The sequence below is a fragment of the Sphaerodactylus townsendi genome, linkage group LG02 (assembly GCF_021028975.2).
Source record: "Sphaerodactylus townsendi isolate TG3544 linkage group LG02, MPM_Stown_v2.3, whole genome shotgun sequence".
Lineage (NCBI taxonomy): Eukaryota > Metazoa > Chordata > Lepidosauria > Squamata > Sphaerodactylidae > Sphaerodactylus > Sphaerodactylus townsendi.
Genome location: NC_059426.1, coordinates 173,195,418 through 173,210,556, shown reverse-complemented (window position 1 = coordinate 173,210,556; position 15,139 = coordinate 173,195,418). Strand labels below are relative to the sequence as shown.

The following is a 15,139-nucleotide window of genomic DNA, read 5'->3' as shown; positions in this document are numbered from 1 at the left end:
CTTACCTCTAAGTAAGCCAGCGTGGTGCAGTGGATAAGAGCAGGTGCACTCTAATCTGGAGAACCGGGTTTGATTCCCTACTCTGCCACTCGAGCTGTGGAGGCTTATCTGGTGAACCATATTAGCTTGTGGCGCAGCAGGAGCAGCAGTGGCGTAGGAGGTTGAGAGCTCGTGTATCTAATCTGGAGGAACCGGGTTTGATTCCCAGCTCTGCCGCCTGAGGGGTGGAGCCAGGTGTAGTTGGTTTCCAGCAGTGGCGTAGTGGCTAAGAGCAGTGGCTAAGAGCAGGTGCACTCTGATCTGGAGGAACTGGGTTTGATTCCCTGCTCTGCTGCTTGAGTTGTGGAGGCTTATCTGGGGAATTCAGATTAGCCTGTGCACTCCCACACGCGCCAGCTGGGTGACCTTGGGCTAGTCACAGCTTCTCGGAGCTCTCTCAGCCCCACCCACCTCACAGGGTGTTTGTTGTGAGGGGGAAAAGAGATTGTAAGCCCCTTTGAGTCTCCTACAGGAGAGAAAGCGGGGATATAAATCCAAACTCTTCCTCTTCTTCTTCTTGTGCATTCCAGCACATGTCAGCTGGGTGACCTTGGGCTACTCACAGTTCTTCGAGGTCTCTCAGCCCCACCTACCTCACAGGCATGTTTGTTGGGGAGGGGGAGGAGTTTGTAAGCCCCTTTGAGTCTTCTTACAGGAGAGAAAGGGGGGATATAAATCCAAACTCTTCTTCCAAACTCTCAAGTACAGCTGGCATTGCCTTCAGAGACCGGTGAAATAGATGCCCACAATGGCTGGGCAGCTGTTTCCCAGGTCTTTCCAATCCGTTATTTATGACTCTTCCGGCTGGAGTTGGGAAAGCTGTTCCCCCTCCTTCCTCCCAATGCAAAAATACTTAAGTGTAAAATCAGCACCTGCGAAAAGAACCACGTTGGAATAGCCGTGGTTTCAGTGCGGGTGTTTCTTTTGACCTTCCCGGACAGAGTAAATGATGCAACCACATGATGCTCTCAGTTTCCACAACTTGTACAAGAAACAGAAATTGGATTGCCTGGATTCAGGCCTTTTTCTTTCTTTGCTGGGACTCCATTTGTTCATAACTTGGGCTGTGAAAGACACAAAATATCATTTGACTGGACAGTATTAGTTGAAATGATTTCTTTTTGACCATGAATGAGACACTTAAATGCTAGCGTATCAGTGTTAATGAACATCCAGTTTTGATTGTAATGCATACTAGTAATGCACTCGGAGTACATCAGAAGCATATAATGCGATACGGTTCTCCCTGGACTACTTCCAACATCATGTACGTTAATTAAAATGCCCTGGCAGCGCACATAAGAAACCCCCTGCTGCCTTATACGCATTTCCCAGTGCTTCAGTTATGGCCTCTATAACAGTGATGGCGAACCTTTTCGAGAGTGAGTGCCCAAATTGCGACCTAAAACCCACTTATTTCGCAAAGGGCCAACACGACAATTTAACCAGAATACTGAGGTTTTAGTTTAGAAAAAAAAATTTTAGTTTAGAAAAAAATAAGAACAAGCCAGCTGGATCAGACCAGAGTCCATCTAGTCCAGCTCTCTGCTACTCGCAGTGGCCCACCAGGTGCCTTTGGGAGCTCACGTGCAGCATGTGAAAGCAAAGGCCTTCTGCGGCTGTTGCTCCCGAGCACCTGGTCTGTTAAGGCATTTGCAATCTCAGATCAAGGAGGATCAAGATTGGTAGCCATAGATCGACTTCTCCATAAATCTGTCCAAGCCCCTTTTAAAGCTATCCAGGTTAGTGGCCATCACCACCTCCTGTGGCAGCATATTCCAAACACCAATCACATGTTGTGTGAAGAAATGTTTCCTTTTATTAGTCCTAATTCTTCCCCCCAGCATTTTCAATGAATGCCCCCTGGTTCTAGTATTGTGAGAAAGAGAGAAAAATGTCTCTCTGTCAACATTTTCTACCCCATGCATAATTTTACAGACTTCAATCATATCCCCCCTCAGACGTCTCCTCTCCAAACTAGAGTCCCAATTCCTTTCCTAATCATCCCCAGCATAGAGTTTGCCTTTTTCACAGCTGCCATGCATTGAGTTGACATTCCCATGGAACTATCAACTAAGAAGCCCAAATCCCTTTCCTGGTCTGTGACTGATAGCACTGACCTATGTAGCGTGTATGTGAAGTTTGGTTTTTTTGCCCCCATGTGCATCACTTTACATTTTGCTACATTGAACTTCAGTCATATCCCCCCCTCAGACGTCTCCTATCCAAACTAAAGAGTCCCAAACGACATTGATCTTCATCAGTTTCCTTTTCAAATAATGACTTACCTGAAAAAATTCAATGCGAGTGATAGTCGGATTACCCTAGCCGAATTCATGGTTTTTTCATAGAAATTGTCTTCCCTAATGTAACTTCTGGTGTTTATTTCTCGGTGTTACATGATCCTTTTCTATTTTGCCCACAGATGAAAGACTTGACCTGCCGTGATGTTGTTAAAGAAGTTGCAAAAATGTAAGTGTGTGGGGGGTGAGGGGGATTGCCCATTCTTCATACTCAAGTTTTATTTGCCTGCTGGCTGATCCTTGGAAAAAAAACCTTCCTGCTCCATCTTGGAAGAAAGCTGGCCTTTGTCTGATCAGCTGTAATGTGGGGCAGCGGTTAAGAGTGTCACAGTCCAATCCAGAGGGGTGGGGGCAGACTCATCTCACAAGTCAGTGCAGCCCTATGCTAACTTGGGTCCCTACCCAACCAGCGCAAGGGGCAGATAAGAACATAAGAATGAGCCCGCTGGATCAGACCAGAGTCCATCTAGTCCAGCACTCTGCTACTCGCAGTGGCCCACCAGGTGCCTTTGGGAGCTCACCTGCAGGATGTGAAAGCAATGGCCTTCTGCAGCTGTTGCTCCCGAGCACCTGGTCTGCTACGGCATTTGCAATCTCAGATCAAGGAGGATCAAGATTGGTAGCCATAGATCGACTTCTCCTCCATAAATCTGTCCAAGCCCCCTTTAAAGCTATCCAGGTTAGTGGCCATCACCACCTCCTGTGGCAGCATATTCCAAACACCAATCCCACGTTGCGTGAAGAAGTGTTTCCTTTGATTAGTCCTAATTCTTCCCCCCAGCATTTTCAATGGGTGCCCCCTGGTTCTGTGTGCTGGCAAAGGGGGCTGAAATGCAGATGTGCTGGCAAAGGGGGAAAAAATGCAGGTGCAGTGCTGCTCTGTGGCGCCCAATCCCAAAAGCTACTGCAGACAGAGGTAGTGGCATGGCTAGGGGCATTCTGGGGCCGTGCCAGGGGGTGGAGCCAATTGTAGCTGGCTTCCATTGTCCTCCCAGCTCTTTGCGCATCGATGCAGCCATATTTCGTGGTATTTGTCTGTTATCCCATATGGGGGCTTCTCGTGCTGTAGAGAAGTTGTTTGGAGGTGACGGGGTGGCACCATAGCAGCACCATGTCCTGCTGCCAAAAAGGTTTGGATAGGGCTGTTAGGGAATTATGTGGGAGACCTCGGTTGGAATCGCCACTCACGACCTGGAAGCTGGGGGATCTTGGACCAGTCACACAACCTCAGCCTAACTTGCTTCATGTGTATTGTCAGAGGCTTTCACGGCTGGATTCAACTGGTTGTGGTGGGTTTTCCGGGCCGTGGTCTAGTAGATCTTGTTCCTCACGTTTCGCCTGCATCCGTGGCTGGCATCCTCAGCGACTCTGTGATACACCTCTGAAGATGCCTGCCACAGATGCAGGCAAAACGTTAGGAACGAGATCCACCAGACCACGGCCACACAGTCCGGAAAACCCACCACAACCAGTTACATCATGTGGTCAATGTGAGGATCAAAGCAAAGGAAAGTGATGTAAGCCGCTTTGGGTCTCCATCTTGAGGAAGGTGAAATATATATAAGCTTCTGCTCCCTTTGTCTGAGTAGGGGAGGAAGAAGTCCCTTCTGGGGCTGTAAAGGAAATAAACTAGACATGTCGTTTGAAACCCAGATCGTGCCCGTTGGAACTGTAACCAATCTGAGGTCACAGTTCTTACTCATAGTTTCACATTTTAGCTTTATGTGCTGAATGCTTATTGTAGACTAAGAAAAGGAGAAAAAGAGCTGGTTTTTATATTCTGCTTTCCTCTATATTCAAGGAGTCTCAAAGCGGCTTACAATCATCTTCCCTTCCTCTCCCCACCACAGATACCTTGTGAAGTAGGTGGGGTTGAGAGAGTTCGGAGAGAACTGTGACCGGCCCAGGGTCTCCCAGCAGGCTTCAGGAGTGCAGTGGAGAAACAAGCTGTGTTAACCAAATTAGACTCCACTGCTCTTAACCACTACACCTCTCTTAAGAAGAGTTTGGATTTATATCCCCCCTTTCTCTCCTGCAGGAGACTCAAAGGGGCTGACAATCTCCTTGCCCTTCCCCCCTCACAACAAACACCCTGTGAGGTAGGTGGGGCTGAGAGAGCTCTGAGAAGCTGTGACTAGCCCAAGGTCACCCAGCTGGCGTGCGTGGGAGTGTACAGGCTAATCTGAATTCTCCAGATAAGCCTCCACAGCTCAGGCGGCAGAGCTGGGAATCAAACCCAGTTCCTCCAGATTAGATAAACGAGCTCTCAACCTCGTATGCCACTGCTGCTTCTTAAGTTTAGAAGCCTGAACTCCTTAAGTTTAGAAGCCGTTCTTCAAAAAAAATACTAAATGAGCATTTTTCGTATTTTGAGGGTGGAAGCGGGTGTCAGTGAATAGACTTGAATTTCAGTCAAGTGATTGTATGGGACCTTTTTTCCCTCAGATGCCCAACTATCAAATCCCTTCTAACATGAGAAAATCTTAGAAAGTACCGCTCTGAATGCAAAAACCTTTCTCCATTCTGAAAAATAGTTGCAAAAAACTGGTCCTGTGATTTGAGGTTATTGAAAATATCAATTTGGAATTGAGAGCAAGTTGAGCCAAGAAATGCTGAGTTTCAGATTCTTTAATTTTGCAAAATCAATTCCTCTGCGCTCGTCCAAAATGTCTAAATCTGCTGGTTTCAGTTTGTATGAAATGTTATTGATTTGCTTAATTTCTTCCCAAAGCTGCAGGAGAACAGCTAATCCTATTTTGCTTGTTCACAAATCTGTGGCTGATGGCTGTTTTCTCTCCTTTCGTTTTTCTAGAATCTACATAGTCCACGATGAAGTAAAAGACAAAGCGTTTGAACTTGAACTCAGCTGGGTTGGAGAAAGTACGTATCACGGAGCCGGTGTTTGATTCCCCACTCTTCCAACATGAGTGGTGGACTCTTATCTGGTGAACTGTTTCCCCACTCCTGCCTATGAAGCCTGCTGGGTGACCTTCGGCTAGTCACAGTTCTCTCTCTACTCTCTTTGCCCCACCTACCTCACAAGGGGTCTGTTGCGGGGAGACTGAGGGAAAGAAGTTCATAAGCCACCTTGAGGCTTCTTATAATTGAGGAAAGCGGGGTATAAATTGAAATCTTCTTCTACCTACATACATTGAAAATGCTGGGGGGAAGAATGAAGACTAATGAAAGGAAACACTTCTTCACGCAATGTGTGATTGGTGTTTGGAATATGCTGCCACAGGAGGTGGTAGTGGCCACTAACCTGGATAGCTTTAAAAGGGGCTTGGACAGATTTATGGAGGAGAAGTCGATTTGTGGCTACCAATCTTGATCCTCTTTGATCTGAGATTGCAAATGCCGTAGCAGACCAGGTGCTCAGGAGCAGCAGCAGCAGGAGGCCATTGCTTTCACCTCCTGCATGTGAGCTCCCAAAGGCACCTGGTGGGCCACTGCGAGTAGCAGTGAGCTGGACTAGATGGACTCTGGTCTGACCCAGCTGGCTTGTTCTTATGTTCTTACCTTTACCTTGCTTGTCTCATTGCTTCTAATGTTGGTTGGGGTGTGTATGTAACCATAGCTTGGTGCCAAAGTGCTGTCAAATCACAGCTGACTTACGTGACTCCATAGAGTTTTTAAGACGAGACATTCAGAGGTGGTTTGCCATCCCCTCCCTCCACAACTTGAACCTGGACTTCCTTGGTGGTCTCCCATCCAAATAGTACACAGGGCTGACCCTGCTTATCTTCCGAAATCTGACGAAATTGAGATTGTCTGGGCTATCCAGGTCACAGTAGTCATAGCTTACCCTTTTCATTTAAAGCAAAAGGTGACTCATTCACAATTGGCAGTGTTTAAAAGCCTGAAATCTTCAAGGTGCCGCTGAACAAAAATAGGACAATTCATGCTCCGATACGCAAGCTAGAACCAGGGGGCATTCTCACAATACTAGAACCAGGGGGCATTCATTGAAAATGCTGGGGGGAAGAATGCGGACTAATAAAAGGAAACACTTCTTCACGCAATGTGTGATTGGTGTTTGGAATATGCTGCCACAGGAGGTGGTGATGGCCACTAACTTGGATAGCTTTAAAAGGGGCTTGGACAGATTTATGGAGGAGAAGTCGATTTATGGCTGCCAATCTTGATCCGAGATTGCAAATGCCTTAACAGTCCAGGTGCTCGGGAGCAGCAGCAGCAGCAGCCATTGCTTTCACCTCCTGCATGTGAGCTCCCAAAGGCACCTGGTGGGCCACTGCGAGTAGCAGAGAGCTGGACTAGATGGACTCTGGTCTGATCCAGCAGGCTAGTTCTTATGTTCTAAGCTAGCAAAGATTGCAAAGAGCAAATCACCAAATTGTTTGTAGTCTGTAATTGAGATGGATTGGAACAAAGATGTCTATAAGGAAGTAGACACATATTAAAGAATTCAACATGTCAGTCTTTCTTGCCGTTAATGCTCTTTGCTTGACCCGCCTTGTGGGGCTGGAGTTCCCAGCTGTATATTTAAGGCATTTGACTCAGGGGTGTATGTTCAGGCGTTTTATGATGAAGGATATTTTAATATTTTATGCTGGCATTACACAGACTGACACTTTTTTTTTTACTATTAATGTTGGTTGTTTCCTTAAAAGCTATAGCTAAGAGCTGGGGGTTAAACAATGACAAATAATCAAAACTCTGTCAATTCACAGTAACAAAGGGAAAACATGAAGTTGTCCCAAAAGACATTAAGGAAGAAGCAGAGAAATATGCCAAGGTAAGGACTCAAGCGGTTGCTATTTTGTCATCTAGTGCCTAGACAAGTCCCAAAATATTTTCCTGGTTTCTTATTTGGGGTGGCGGGGAGCCTCCTTTTGATTCCCTCCAAAATAACTTTGGTTGGCAAAAGGTGTAAGTATCCAGCTCAAAATCCATTATGTTAAAATACCAGTGGTTCCCAAACTTATTTGGCCTACCGCCCCCTTTCCAGAAAAAAATATTACTTAGCACCCCCTGGAAATTAATTTTTTAAAATGTTTAATAGCAATTAAACAGAAAGACGTATGTATTAATGTTTCTACCTGTGGCCATTACCGCCCCCCTGGATCGCTGCAGCACCCACCAGGGGGCGGTGGCGCCCACTTTGGTAATCACTGAGTTAGACCCACTGGAGAAATAACACTGGGCTTCTTTAGGATCTGTGTGCCTTTGTGAAATAGGTACTTAGAACCACGCCCGATGAGTGACCACAAACTTTCGCCCTTCAAATAGTGGAGATTTGGATGGGTGTAACTTCTCACCAAGTGGAAGGACCTGATCTTTTAATTGCTTTTTTTTTTTTACAGGAGTCTCTAAAGGAAGAGGATGAATCAGACGATGAGAACATGTAACACATTGTTACTTTAAGATGCAAATGTTTTAATAACACTGCAGGCTGTTTATTAATTGCCATTATGTACGTGCTGGAAGAATATTTTGAGTGACCAACTTGCACTAAATAAAACTTTTCCAATTACTGTTTGTCAAAGCACACATTTGATTTTTTGGTCCAAGGGCTCAGCATGAGGGAGGAAGCCAAAATATATTGGTTAGGAAATAAAGTCATCTGCCTGTGACAAGATGGTGGTCCCTAACTTTATCAGTGTGATGACCGACTTGCCAGTACAGCATGGTGTAGTGGCTAGTGTTGGACTAAGGAGCTGGGAGATCCCAATTCAAATCCCCACTGAGCCATGGAAGTTTGCTTGGCAGTCCACGTACTGTAAGCCTAACCCACCTTACAGGGTTGTTGTGAGGAAAAAATGGGAGAAGGGTGATACACGTTTGTACCCCAACATACCGCTGTTGCTTGTTCATGCGGAGTGAATATTTCAGTAGGGCCCCTTCCGCACAGGCAAAATAATGCGTTTTCAAACCACTTTCACAACTGTTTGCAAGTGGATTTTGCTATTCCGCACTGCTTCAAAGAGCACTGAAAGCAGTTTGAAAGTGCATCATTCTGCATGTGCGGAATGAGCCTAGAAGTAGTTACTACTGTCCTATGAGGGTAAATGTTGCAGCTGGAAGAACCTGCATCATATTTGGAACGCGCCTCATGGGATCATCATCCATATCGCGCTAAGAAGCGGCACCTGATTTACAAGACGGGAAGAAATACTGTAAACTGTTCTAGGTCCCAATTGTGGGAAAAGAAAAAGGGTGGGGGAGTGAAGTATCTTAAGAAAAATCTTTATGGAGTAGTCATGGGATTCTTGAAAAAAGGCTTGCTAGAATGGTCTACTATTGGATTATTATTTATTATTATTATTTATTAAATGTATATCTCTCACTATCCCCGTAGGGCTCAAGGCCGGTCACAACATATTAATATACAATCAATGAAACCATTAAAATAGTAATACAAATATTTTAAAAAACAGTAAAAAAATTCCAACACTTAATAAATAACAATAGATGGCTATAGACCAGTGTTTCCCAACCTTTTTGAGGTCAGGGTACCCTTGACCTCATTCTTCATATCTCACGGTACCCCTGCCGCCACCCTCCACCTTCCCCTCCCTTTGCCCCTGCTTGCCATACCCCCCACCTTCCCCTCCCAGGGTGAAGGGAAGCACTGGGAGGGGGGGGTGGCTGCTGACCTTGTGGCAGGCCCTGCCCCATGGGCCAGCTCCATGTCCTTGCTGGCGCCGGTGGGAGATACCACAAAAATGAGGGGCGGCGGCGGTAGTGTTGCCGTGGTACCCCTGGGACATGCTCACGGTACCCTGGTTGAGAATGGCTGCTATAGACAATGCAGATCCCCATCACCACTTCCCCCCGAAGCCCAAAAGGAGATGAACTTGCATCATTCAATCTGGCTGGCTAGATAGGAAAGCCTGGTGGAACAGCCAAGTCTTGCAGGCCCTGCGGAGTTGTGATAGCTCCTGCAGGGCTCTGATCTCACCTGGTAGCTTGTTCCACCAGGCTAGAGTCAGGGCTGTAAAAGCCCCCGGCTCTTGTGGAAGCCAGCCGGATGTCTCTTGGGGCGGTCACCATCAAAAGGTTCCTCTCCAACGAACAGAGGGGCCTTTGGGGGCAATATGGGGAGAAGCGGTCTCGAAGATTCATGTTTGGTTGTCTGTTTCACAGGAAGGCAAGTGTGGCTGTGAGACCGTTCTCTCAGGGCAACCAAGTTCCAAGCTTTGACCTGGAACAATCCACTGTTAGGGCAACATCAAATACAAGACAGCTTATCGGTGTTTAACTTGGTAGCCATTGACTGGTTCAGTATCCAGCCTGCAGTGGCTTGGATCTCAACCAACAACAACTTGCTGTTCTGGGTGGAGGTTGCATTTGGCACCGGCCTGATCCTGTGTTGGCCACGGCATCCAATCATGAGGGTTATGAAGCAATGAGTCTTTGGACTCATGCATTGAGAAAGGCCAAATAGGATACCGTTTTTGCCAGGAAAAGCCATGAAAATGTGCTCTTTACCCAATTCCCACAAGCAACTTCTGCCTGTAGATACTTAAATTGGCAGATATGAGGCCCATTCACCCCAAACAGATGTTTCTTCAAATTTGTACTCAGAAAAAAATCCTAAAAACAAAACAAAGGGGGGAAAAAACAAAAAATGGGGATGATCAAATATCCCCAATTTGAAGCAGTTTGTCTGCACATGTTAAAGTGGCGTCAACTTGCCGCAGCAGCCAAGCCGAATCTGTGGTTTGAGTGGAATGGGATCCCCTCCCACCCCCCAAGTTTTGCAGGCCCCCCAGGTTTGTCTTATATCAGTGGTGGCGAACCTATGGCACGGGTGCCAGAGGTGGCACTCAGAGCCCTCTCTGTGGGCACATGCAAACAAATCCCCCCCCCCACACACACATACATCTAGGCTGGCTTGGGCCGCTGGGCTCGATTATTAGCATTAAACCTAAGACCTAGTTTTGGGGAAACAGTGTAGGTAACCCTGTTCTGTTAAGCCCCACTGATTTTCATGCGAAGAACTAGGTGGCAGACCTGGAGAAGCTGAAAGAGGCAGAGAGGGTGACAGATGAGGCTTTCAGGGACTTAACAGCCGGGTCCCACTCCCAAGGTGACATCTCTTCAGATGTCATGGAGAATGAAGGTCTTGGGGACGGAGGGTGCCAGTCTGAGGTGGGGGAAGATGCTCCCTTAGATGGGATCCCTTCCTTAACTGGTGATCAGCTATCCTCTCGCACTGAGGATACCCCTCGGGAAGGTGGGGGGCTCCCTTGCCTTAGTGGAGTGATTCCCGATCATTAGAAATGTAGAGAGTTGGGTTTCAGTGAGAGGCGTGATGACCCCGCATGGTGACTTGCCTGCCTGGTGCGAGTAAGGTTCTTGTGCGGATATCAGCAGCCTGCGTCTAGATAGGCTTTTAGGAATGAGTGCTGGGGTGGAGTCAGCAGTTGTGGTCCCATATTGGCACCAACGACATTGGGAAATGTAGCTGGGAAGGTCTCCTGGAAGCCAAATTCTAGGCTGCTAGGAAACAGGTTTTCGAAGTCCAGGACCTCCAAGGTGGCATTCTCAGAAATGCTACCGTTCCACGTGCAGGGTGAGCTTTCAGGGCAAGCTGGAGATAAGCAGGGTCTCAAATGCGTGGATGAGAAGGTGGTGTAGCCAAGGCAGAGGGTTTTCAGATTTGTCAGGAACTGGGGAACCTTTTGGGACAAAGCTGCAAGGCTTCTATACTAAACGGGACGTGGGCTTCATCTTAACCAAAGAGGGAACCGGAAGGCTAAGGCCTGCTGGCACTCCAACATTAAAAAAAAGGTGGCAAGAACAGCTTTTAAAACTGATCACTGGGGGAAAGCCGATGAGTGAGGGTGACTTCGGTTCGGAATACGAAGTATCTAAGTGGGGATGGAGACAGAGAGAGGAGGTTTTTCTAAATCCAACCCACATACAAGCTTGAGGAAACATAGCAATGTGCATAGTGTGGACAAGGGATAGTGGTCTGCAAAAGACTTGGGTGAGGGTAAAAGCACATAAAATCCCAGGTTAAGGATTACAGGAGTACAGGGTATACAAGGTGTCTCTATGCTATTATGTAGAAGCATGCTTCACCTAAAATGGGGGAGCTAAGAGTACAGAGTTTTGAAGGAGGGACTTTGATATAGTGTGGGCATTACAGAGACATGGTGGAATGAGAGGACAGAACCCAGTGGGATGCTGTTATACCAGGCTACAGGCTCTATAGGGAAGGGATAGAGACAGGGCGCATTGGGGGGTATGGGAGTTGTCTCTTTACATCAAAAGAGAAAGCATGAAAGTATCAGCTATAAAATAGACAATGGCAAGGGGAGCTTGGTTCCCCTACAGAATCACTCGTGGATATCAATACCAGGTGTGAAGGACAGTTTAATATTAGAAGGAATATATTTATCGTCCCCCTGACCAAAGGAGTGCACAAGAGGACTTCTGAGATGGAAAAAAAAGAAATTAGAGAGGCCAACAAAGAAACAACAAAATGTAGTGGTAATGGGTGATTTTAACTATCCCCATATAAACTGGAAAAATGCATGTTCCAGGGTCAGTAGTAAGGGAGAGAGCATTCCTGGATATGCTAAATGACTGTGGCTTAGAGCAGATGGTTATGGAACCAACCAGGGGAGAGGAGTGATCCTAGATCTAATTCCTCTATGTGGGACCCAGGGACCTGGTGCGAGGAAGTCAGTGCTTGCTTGAGCTCGATAGGGAACAGCCACTCACAATGCTGTCCAGATTCAGTATCTCAGCATGCGAACAAGAGTGGCAACTGCACTTTCAATGTAGTTACATCTCGCCTTCAGAAAGGGAAATTCTCTCAAAAGATGAGAAGGGGGGGGATAGTCTTGCTTAGGAAGCTTTGTAAAGGGAAAATCAAGAGAGTCAAACTGTCCAGGATGCTTTGGGAGGTTATTTTAAAACACAGTAAATAAAAGCTCAGCTGGAATCGTGGGTTCCACAGGTTAGAAAAGGCAGCACACCTAGTCCAAAAGAAAGCCACCATGGTTAACAAAGAGAGGTTGAGGAAATTCATCAAGAAAAAAAAAGAAAATGTCTTTTAGAAAAAATGGAAGTCCAGCTTTGACTGGATAGAAGAGAATATGAGAGAGGAAATCACAAATGGTGGCAAAAAGAGAAAGCAAGTTAGCTGTAAGGGGAGGCAAAAAGCGATTTCATGAGGAACGCATGGTCAGCGAACATCAAGACCAGCAACAAACAGTTCCTTCAGAGTACATCAAAAGCTTAGGAAGCCACCCAAGGGAAGCCGTAGCCCGTTAGGATGACGAAGGAACAAAGGTACAGTGCTAACACAAGATGGCAGGGAGATTGCAGAAGAAGCTGAGATGAATTCTTTGCATCTGTCTTCACCCAAGTAGGTGAGGTGAGGAACAGAATTCCTCGCACCTGGAACCAAGCTTCTTAGGAGAGAGGCGAGATCCGAGGGAACTAAGCTAAGATAGTGGTAGACAAGGAAAGAAGTTCTGGCAGCCATTGATAAACTAAATGTTACCAAAATCCCCTGGCCCCAGATTGCATTCACACCCAAGAGTTCTTAAAAAAGAGCTCAAGCATGAAATTGCTGATCTTCTTCACTTTAATATGCAACTTATCCCCTGAAATCAGGCTCCATCCCTGAAGACTGGAAGATGGCCAATGTCACACCAATCTTTAAAGAAAAGGATCTAGGGGGGACCCGGGAAATTACAAGGCCAGTCAGGTTTGACATCTGTTCCTGGTAAATTACTCGAATCTATCATTAAAGATAAAATTATAAAACATGTAGAAAAGCAAGACCTGTTGAGAAAGGAGTCAACATGGCTTTTGCAGGAGTAAGTGCAAAATCCTGTCTTACAAAACTTACTAGAGTTCTTTGAGGGGTGTGAAACAGGCATGTGGACGAGAGGGGGGTGGAACCCGGTGGGACATTGTCTAACTTGGATTTCCAAAAGGCTTTTGACAAAGTTCCTCACCAGAGACTGTTGAGAAAAACTCAGCAATGAAGGGAATAAGAGGGGAAGTCCTCCTCATGGATTAAAAGAAACTTGGCTTGAGAAACAGGAAACAAAGAGTGGGTGTAAATGGGAAGTTCTCACAATGGAGAGATGTCGGGAGTGGTGTCCTCCCAAGGGATCCGCTTTTGGGACCAGTGCCTCTTTAACCTATTCATAAAATGATGGCCTGGAAGCGCAAGTAGGGTGGGTAAGCGTGGTGGCCAAGTTTTGCAGATGAAGTACCAAATTATAGTAGGGTGGTGAGGAACCACAAAGGAAAGACGTTGTGAAGAGCTCCAAGCCGGGACCTTGATAAATTAGGTAGAGTGGGCTAAGAAATGGCAAAATGCAGCTTCAATGTAGCAAAATGTAAAGTGATGCAACATAGGGGCAAAAAATCCAAACTTCACATAATTGATCGCTACAGGGGTCCAAAGTGCGCTACTCAGTCACAGACCAGGAAAGGGATTTGGGCGCCTTTAGTTGATAGCGTTCCATGGAATGTCAACTCCAATGCATGGCAGTTGTGAAAAGGCAAACTCTATGCTACAGGGATCATTGATACGAAAAGGAAATCTGATAATAAAACTGCAAAGATTGTCCGTAAGGCCCTTATATAAAGAAACAGAAAGTAGGTGCGACCAAGCTACTTGGAGTACCAGGTCCAGTTCACAATTGGTCGGCCGCATCTCAAAAAAAGGATATTGAGGAGATAGAAAAAGTGCAGAGAAGGGCAACAAGGATGATTGAGGGACTGTCGGAGCACCTTCCCTATGAGGAGAGGCTGCAGCGTTTGGGACTCTTTAGTTTGGAGAGGAGGCGGCTGAGGGGGGATATGATTGAAGTTCTACAAAATTATGCATGGGGTAGAAAATGCTTGACAGAGAGAAATGTTTCTGCTGCTTTCTCACAATACTAGGAACCAGGGGCATTCATTGAAAATGCTTGGGGAAGAATTAGGACTAATAAAAGGAAACACTTCTTCACGCAACGTGTGATTGGTGTTTGGAATATGCTGCCACAGGAGGTGGTGATGGCCACTCACCTGGATAGCTTTAAAAGGGGCTTGGACAGATTTAGGGAGGAGAAGTCGATTTATGGCTTCCCATCTTGATCCTCCTTGATCTGAGATTGCAAATGCCTTAACAGACCAGGTGATCGGGAGCAACAGCCGCAGAAGGCCATTGCGTTCACATCCTACATGTGAGCTAGCTCCCAAAGGCACCTGGTGGGCCACTGCGAGTAGCAGAGAGCTGGACTAGATGGACTTTGGTCTGATCCAGCTGGCTTGTTCTTATGTTCTTATGTTCTTAACTAAAGCACGATCCTTTACTTGGCAGTAAGCTCGGTTGCTGGCAATGGGGCTTGCTTCTGAGTAAACCCTCCTAGGTCGTGATTCACCCATGTTGCACGGTTGCTTCAAAGCAAAGCCACCGACTGCCACCAAGCTTAATCCTGAGTAACACACGCCTCGGAGCCAACCGGTTTTTTCTAAACTAAAACCTCAGTATTCAGGTTAAATTGCCGTGTTGGCACTTGGCGATAAATAGGTGGGTTTTGGGTTGCAATTTGGGCACTCGATCTCGAAAAGATTCGCCATCGCTGTCTTATATTCTAATAGTCAAGTGGGGCCCAGTCTGCAAATAAGAGTCACACTGATTATAAACAGAAAAATCTGAACACTTGAAAAGCTAAACGTGCACAAAGTTGTTGTTCTGGACAGCTGGCGACTCCTGCACAAAGCAGCTGCCGCACCCAGGGACCACGGGTGGCTGTTCGGGAAGGGCGAGATGGGATCCCTCCATAAGTGTGGGGCTGTTTGTAACTTCCTGT

At 46.5% G+C, this 15,139-nt stretch overlaps 1 protein-coding gene across 1 annotated transcript in view; it reads left to right on the top strand.

The window, feature by feature from the left end:
* PSMA3 (proteasome 20S subunit alpha 3) overlaps positions 1-7,841 on the top strand; it is a 28,244-nt gene extending 20,403 nt beyond the window's left edge. The window contains exons 8-11 of the mRNA XM_048486569.1: positions 2,465-2,511; positions 5,155-5,222; positions 7,034-7,098; positions 7,667-7,841. Of these exons, the coding sequence (XP_048342526.1) occupies positions 2,465-2,511; positions 5,155-5,222; positions 7,034-7,098; positions 7,667-7,711 (225 nt within the window). The 3' untranslated portion in view covers positions 7,712-7,841. The remainder of the gene's footprint in view (positions 1-2,464; positions 2,512-5,154; positions 5,223-7,033; positions 7,099-7,666) is intronic.
* Positions 7,842-15,139: the final 7,298 nt, after the last annotated feature.